Genomic DNA, 8,419 nt, shown 5'->3' on the forward strand with positions numbered 1-8,419 from the left:
TTGTATAATGGGCTATTCTTCTGATTGAAATTTTTTGCCGCCGAAGCTGATCAATGGATGGTCGGTATCCAATATCATTGTTTTTTCTTGAAATGAGAAAATAAGCATAAGAAAGCAAAAAATAAAAGCACAGAGAGTAGCTGGGAACCAGTCACCAATACGTTCCCTAATATATGGTCCACTAACAAAGGCTGAACAAACTCTCACCGTCAACAATTTACTAGACCAAAAGAGCTGGTGGGTTATTACAAAACTCTCCTTTATACTATCAGATCATATTAAACATATGATACATGTTGTTCACATTGTGTTGGTGAAATTATCACAGATTACAATAAATTACAGCTGAAAAAATATAATAAAAATGAAGAACAAAATGAATAAAATATTCTTCAGGCTGAGGCGCGAATATCACGCTCTCTTTAAGGAGATTCAAGCCCACTGCAGCATAATCTTCACCGGTCCATCAGTACAACTCTGACTTGTCCCCTCCAGGATACAACAGCCTGTCAACATCGTGTGACTCAACCAACTCCGGACTAGTTGAAGAGTCCAAAGCTCCACCACAAAACATCTTCCTTCAACATAAAAAAAAAAATACTCTCTTTTATCTTCACTTTTTCAAGTACTCTCCAATATTTTTCATCTCTCACAAGGTTAGGATGACTAACTATTTATAGTTAACAAAATCATCCTTGAATTGAATAGGATAAGAGTGGGGTAGTAATGTGAGTATAAGGGGAGAATATAATTATGGCTTAATAAGGTTACATAAGTTACAAGACTAAAGATGATGAATGTGGGTGAGTAAAAGGGTTGAAGGTTACAAGAATTTAAGAACAACTTGAGGCCACACTCTGCCAACCAAAACCGTAAGAAATGAAAGCCACTTCTGCCATTTTTTTAGGCCACCAACTTGGAGCAGTAATAAAACATAATAAGGCACTTTAATAATATTATTATGTAATATTAAAATTCTCCAAAAATAACAACAATCCCCCACTCATTTTAATATTATAATAAGAGAGTTATCACCAACTTAGTTGAAGGGATACTATTATGCATAATGAAGGTGTGCTCTGCATTGAACCTCCACTTAGTAAAACAACGATCTCTACTCCAGAGCCGTAGTGGTCTCAGACTTGAACTACGACTGCTTAAGGGAAATAAAGTATCACTACTTACACATAATAATCAAGGTGTTGACATGAGCTTTTATAGGCAGCACATTATGGCCTTGTGCTATCCCGGTTTTCATGAGTGTTTTTGAGAACGAGCCCAATTCTCATAGGAAGCGGCCTACCTCCACACTCACATAGGTGAAATCTGTCAAGGGTGCTCCTGTAACCTTAACACCCTACTCATACGAGCTACAGATTTTCACTAAGAGTTCATAGACTCAATCTCCACAAATCATTAAAGGAAAATGCATTCACACCATAAGGAGGGAATAAAATAAATATTAGTGCATTTCACATCACGTCATCAGATGATTCGTTTTTCCCATTAAACTTGGTTATAGGATCTCTAGTTCCTAGGTTGGGTTTTCTTATATATGACTCAGTAATTTATTGGCTTTAATCCCATCCCCCTCGATGTGCACCAGACCTTTTTTCTTGCTAAGGCCTTAGTCAGTGAATCTGCAAGATTATCACAAGATTTGACATAATCAATCTTTATGGTATACCATTTGTCAAATATGATTTCACAATATAATATTTTTTCTCATGGGTCTGAATTTATCGTCACAATAACGATTTTGTACTCTACCAATAATATTGGTGCTATCCCAATGATAAAATAGAAGGAATCGGTTTTCAATATAAGATCAATTTCTCCACCAGTTCTCTTCTTTACTAGCTGAAATTGAAGCAATAAACTCAGCCTCCATGGTAGAGTTACAAATAATAATTTTTTATTTCCAACAAACGGCACCAAATGTTCTCATCTGCATCAAAAAAGCCTTTGAGTACCGCAGGATAATTCTTTATAAAACAAGTCACAAATTTTCATATCAAGTAAATATACCTGACTTGCTTGTACCTTCTAGGTACTTCACACGCAATATCAGGTCAAGCACAATTAGTCACATATCTCATTATTTTTCTCTTAGTAGCATACTCCTTTTTTTGTTTTTTTTTTGTTTTTCACTTATCACACCATTTTCACACATTTGAATCAAAAGGAGTTGCAGCACATGTACAATCCACAAAATTGTACTTCACAATTTTCTCAAACATAATGTGACTGGTTAAGAAAAGTTTTATAACATGTTTTTTTTTTTTTTTTTTTTTTTTTTTGTTTTTCATTCCAAGAATGAAATTTGCCTCGCTCAAATTTCTCATCAAAAAGGCTGCTACACATATTTTCAGTTTAATTTAACAACACCGATGTTAGAGCCAAAGATCAACCATTCAGGTAAAAAAGACATGTGAATTTTTCAAGATGAATACACGCACTTCCCACACTTTTTAAAACATTCTCAAAGATGCAGAAATCACTTTTCATGATTAATATTTTCTCACATCTTTAGCGCCCACTATTTTGAGAATTTAAATAACTATTTATACTCTTGAAAAGTAGTATCACTTTATTCATAAAAATATAAGGTAAAATGTTTTTAACCTTTCCTCCACTTGAGTTAAGCAAGTAGAAAAAAAATACTTTACCCTTAGCTTCCATCTCTTAAAGATATCTAGTAGCGACGTTGAAGCGGAATACTGTTGACATCTCCTATCTTGATATCCGTGATTTTTCAAACTATAACAAAATTGAATCTCCTGGTGAAATTACCACAGATTACAATAAATTACAGTTGAAAAAATACAATAACAATGAAGAACAAAATGAATAAAATATTTTTCAGGCTGAGGCACGGATATCTCGCTCTCTTTAAGGAGATTCAAGCCCACTGCAGCATAATCTTCACCGGTCCAGCAGTACAACTCTGATTTGTCCCCTCCAAGATACAACAGCCCGTCAACATCGTGTGATTCAACCAACCCCGGACTAGTTGAAGAGTCCAAAGCTCCACCATAAAATACCTTCCTTCAACATAAAAAAAAAAAATACTCTCTTTTATCTTCACTTTTTCAAGACCTCTCCAATATTTTTCATCTCTCACAAGGTTAGGATGACTAACTATTTATAGTTAACAAAATCATCCTTGAATTGAATAGGATAAGAGTGGGGTAGTAATGTGAGTATAATGTGAGAATATAATTATGGCTTAGAGGTTACATAAGTTACAAGACTAAAGATGATGAATGTGGGTGAGTAAAAGGGTTGGAGGTTACGAGAATTTAAGAACAACTTGATGCCACATTCTGCCAACCAAAAGCCGTAAGAAATGAAAGCCACTTCTGCCATTTTTTAGGCCACCAACTTGGAGCAGTAATAAAACATAATAAGGCACTTTAATTATATTGTTATGTAATATTAAAATGCTCCAAAAATAACAACAATATGTTAGAGGGAATTTAAAAGAGGACCAATATAAACTGGCTGGATTTCATCAGGAAACTAAGAAACATTAAAATCAAACATATGATCAACTGATGGGACTCCTTTCCCTTCTACCTCTCGAATATTTGGTTAACAAGGAAAATTAATTACCACAACAAAAAGAACATAATTTCTACTGATACCCCTTTCAAGCGTGCCATATAATTTTTTTACTTTAACGGGGCAACACCAGGCCAATACAACTCCCACTACTAAGAAAACGCCAAAAATCGACCTAAAAACCTGTCTCCAAAAAAGGTCGGAAAAATCGACCTCCTGAGGTCGATTTTGCCAAAATTCAGAAGTGCAAACCGACCTCCGGAAGTCGGTTATTTTTAAAATTAAAAAACCGACCTCTGGAGATTGGTTTTTACAATTTTTTTTAGAAACCGACCTCCGGAGGCCAGTCTTTCTTTCGCAAAAAAAATGAAATTGAAGAGTAAAAATAAAAAAACCAAAATCTTAAATCATCAAGCCCCAATTGTCTATCAGTAAAGACGGGGTTCACATTGTATTATTGTGTAATTTAAGAAAATTGACCTTCAGAGTTTGATATTTCCCAAAAAAAAAAAAAAAAAAAAAGAGTTCGCTATTTCCAAAAAAAGATTATCAAGAAGAACTAAAAAAATCGACCTCTCGAGGTCAGATTTTTTTCCGACCAGGACTTTATCGACCTCCGATTTGAGGTCAGATTTTTCTGAAAAATCGACCTCCTGAGGTTAACTTCTTGAGTCAGTTTTCAGCGTTTCTTTAGTAGTGTCCCTCTGTGTTTTATGGCTCGGCCGGAGCAAAACTGCCTTATACCATGGACTAAGATTGACAGAATAAAACAACTTAGTTCCCCTGGAAATTAATGTGGATGCCAAAACACCGTTTTTTGCACAAATTGGATGGACTAATTAAGGAAGCTAAGTAAAATCTACGTGTTCCATCACTACAAGAGAACATGGAATTAGCTACAGAATTTGTCGGTAATTCCTAGCTAATACGTCGCTAAATAGCTCCTCGCTAATTAAATTTTCTTATAATTTGTCGCTAATCCGCAGCTAAATGAGATTAGCATGGGATTTTGCTGTTTAGCTAAGAAAGTTTGTCTGTCGCTAATTCCTTGTTTTCTAGTTGTGATAGTAACTACGTCATATATGATTGGATAACTTAGAAGAAGCATTATACATCATTAGAACAATAAAGGAAATAAAATATAAGACGACAATGATAAACGATCTATGATAATGTAGAAATATTATTATAAGGAAAAAACATACTAGAGAAAATGAAACATAAAAGGATTCATATTTTTTGCATGCTTGTTAGAGAGTATTTGTTGATCGTTAGAATTAATAAATTAAGGCCTCGTCCCCTTACTTATACTTTACTGTTCAAGTTTTACTATTATTAATAATCATAATAAAAAAAAAGTCATCAAAGTATATTGTCTGGTGAAATATTAGCAAAAAGAATCATAAAATTAAAAAGGATTCCTTGAAGAGTCAAAATCACTAAAAAAATCTGGAGAAGTAACTCGCAAGTGTGGAAGCAAAGCAAGCGTTCAAGGACAAAGATTTAACTTCGCAAGTAGTACTTTGCAGACAAAGAGCGATAAAAAGAGATTAACATTTTAGAAAAAGCTTTTGAATTTTGAGCAAATATTTAGTATTTAACTATTAAAACGGACTTATTGATAAGCAATTTTGGTCTCGCTTTGGGAAAATTCTCGGGGCTTAGATTTCAAATGAACACACTTAAGGTTGAGGATTACGCCTGTGCGAGTGACCGGAAGGTTTGGGACATACACTCCACGATACTTGCGCCCCACCAATCCACCTAGATGCATTTTTTAGTCGACCTCTCTTGGGGGCATGCCTTGGGTGTCACTTAGAAAACGTCCTTAAAAACGTTGAGTAGAACTTGCTTACTTGAATATTAATAGTCCAATATTTCCTTAATGATAAGACAATTAGAGTTCACAATCAAATCAAATATATTCCTCAACAAGAATACATAAAAAGTGTGGCGGACTTACTGACAAAGGAAGAAGAAAAGAAAAAACTCTCATAATTTTGTGTATCTAACAATTCCTCCTTTGTTTGCCTACGAAGGTATTAATAAATAAATTGTGAATTATTTTTGTCAAACAAACTTCGAATATTACTATGTTCTCCAAGACATAACTTCCATGATGATATTGTATTTTCTTATGATATTAATTGATAATATTTCTATTGTTTGGAAAAATTAGTTTAGGCTAAAGTTTCTGAGGAATTAAATCCACTTAGTTTTACTTAATTAACCTAACCAGGCCTTTGGAACCAACAAGCTTTGCCTCCTCACCCTAACTGGGATTTGGATGTGATATCATGTGATCATCAACAATAAACAGATAAACGTTTACATATTTAACAGAAAATGGATAAACTAATTACTCACTACATCATTTTTGTTTGACGCTTATCAGGGCTCATGTTAAAACATGTGAGCTTCTAAGTGCTATTTTATTATTGCAACAAATCTGTTTTGGCATTTTCAATTTTGTTGTATTTTCTCCCACATATTTGTTCAAAAAAGAAAGTAGAATAAAATGAAGATAAACATGATAAAGTATGAGAACGATAATATTGGTTGATCACTAGAGACCACTAAAATAACAATAGTCATTAACACGCAAAAAAGAAATATAAAAGGATTAATACTATTTTCAAAACAGACTTAATTATTCAATATAGGGTAAATGGAGGTAAAATCTCATGTCGTCCCCCTCACATTACATGTGTATACTTTTTAATATTCAATAAATTGGTAGTGATCTAGCCAACCCTCGCCATGCAGATAACTTTCTCAAAAAAAAAAAAAAAAAAAAAAAACAACAACAAACTTGATAGTACGTAAGATAAGGTTTGATCTTCCTTATCTATACTTTTTTTGTTTTTTTGTTTTTTGGAGATACTAAAGACTAATTAATATGGAAACACAAACGCCTGCCATTTAATTAATTAATTTATTTTGAATAAAACATTCAACCTAAACCAAATCAAAGCCCAATATTTTTCCTACGGGCATCTTAAAGCGACACACAGGACAAACATGATTTCTCTGAAGCCATTGAACAATACAACCTCCATGATAAAGGTGCTTGCAAGGCATGCGAGTAACTTCAACAACGCCATCTAAAAACAACTTATCAAAACATATTATACAAGTTTCACCAAAACTCTTTTCACTATTCATTGTCTCCACTTTCACCTTCTCCAGTGCTTTAACGGCATCCCTCGATGCGGGAATTACAGGCACAAACACACGATTTTCTTCCAAGGTCAGTAAACTCGTCGCGACTTGCTCTATCAACTCAATCTCATCCTCATCAGCTTCCTCATGATAATCTTGATAAGGTTTTGAAATTATCTGAGGAACACGATGGATTATGTCGACGACGATTGGGATTCTCCTAGGTTTTTCATATTCTTGAAGAATCAACGAGGCCTTATTTATGATGTCTCGAACCATGTCTAGTTGATACCATAGAGGAACATGTAAATGTTCAAGCATTTGACTAAACTTATTGAACCATGTGTCTTGTTCCTCTATGTCGCAACATAACTGTTTGACAATATGATGGTTGAAATATGTGCGGTTAAAGAACCGCCAACTAATACCATCCTCCATGAGGTAGTAATTAAGGTATAATTTTCGAACTCTGCATAGAACATAAAATTTTTCCTTTGGTAAATTTGGGAGGTCATTCTTGAGCAGATCCTTCTGATGCTCGATTGTCCAACAATAACGGTTCCAATGCATCGTATTGATGAACTCTCTCGCCATATGATGTTTCAAACAGACTGAGAAGGACTGGACTTAGTGAATTTATGGGTGACAGGAAGCAAAGAGTGAGAATTTAGATGAAAGACATATGTGAAGACTATGTATATATGTGAAGACTATATATACACACACATACACAGAGACAGATTTGGAAATTTGAAAACCTATATACTATAACTCAAATTATGATTGATAAGGGAAAAAAGAAAATTACATTAATTTTCCTAATTTGTGGCTCATTATAGATTGATAGTGTAAGTGGTAAAGTATTAAAAAGGAAAAAGTGTTATCTGTGTAGATATAGACAAAATTTCAATATTTTACCTTGAAGTTGTTTTTGTAAGGAGTAAACAAATCCAAATAGGTAAAATCTTTTTAAGAAACTCAATAAATTTTTAACTCAAAATGATCCCTTAACTTTAGGAGTATACATGCCAATTTTTATCCTCAAATATCGCACTTAGTTTTCTTACGTCATCATTATGTGTGTTACACGTTACTAAGTCTGTTAACTGATAATGGAAAAGGTCCAGATATGTCCCTCGACTATACGAAATTACACGGATATGCCCGTCGTTAAAAGTTGGGTGCACACATGCCTGTAACGTTACGTTTTGCGTCATCCATGCCCTTGAGTTAACGGAAACCTGACAAAAATATTGGAGGGCAAATTTGTGCAGTTCCGCATAGTATAGGGGCATATTTGATCCACTGAAATTCCTAAATATTATGACACAAAAGCAACAATATGGCACGAAATATCACTGCATTCCAAAACATAAAAAACATTTGCAATTAAGATCCATACATCCACCATTACATTACATCTAAATTAAATAACTAAAAGATCAAATGCAATTACAACCATATTTTAAAGATTGTTTTCACAAACAAGAGCACCATTTTACCTTTTCAAAAGATTTGTTTTACTAATGATAATAACTTTTTTTTTTTTTGTCAATTTATTGATGACTTGGATAATTCTTTCTAGATATTTTTCGTCTTCCCAGTCCCAATATCTACACGATAATTCATGCAACAACATATTGCACCAATAGTTCTTAGTTTTTTTTTTTTTTTTTTTTTTTGTAATGCACTT

The 8,419-nt window shown here is 33.7% G+C and overlaps 1 protein-coding gene across 1 annotated transcript; it reads right to left on the minus strand.

Moving 5' to 3' along the window:
• Positions 1-6,522: 6,522 nt before the first annotated feature.
• On the minus strand, positions 6,523-7,296 carry LOC132039180 (uncharacterized). Its single transcript, XM_059429720.1, has one exon. It carries the CDS (start codon positions 7,294-7,296, stop codon positions 6,523-6,525), a length of 774 nt encoding a protein of 257 aa, XP_059285703.1.
• Positions 7,297-8,419: the final 1,123 nt, after the last annotated feature.

The sequence above is a fragment of the Lycium ferocissimum genome, chromosome 12, assembly GCF_029784015.1.
Source record: "Lycium ferocissimum isolate CSIRO_LF1 chromosome 12, AGI_CSIRO_Lferr_CH_V1, whole genome shotgun sequence".
In the NCBI taxonomy this organism is placed as follows: domain Eukaryota; kingdom Viridiplantae; phylum Streptophyta; class Magnoliopsida; order Solanales; family Solanaceae; genus Lycium; species Lycium ferocissimum.

Coding starts and splice junctions, on each gene's coding strand:
- LOC132039180 (XM_059429720.1), bottom strand. CDS start 7,296: ATGCATTGGAACCGTTATTGTTGGACAATCGAGCATCAGAAGGATCTG.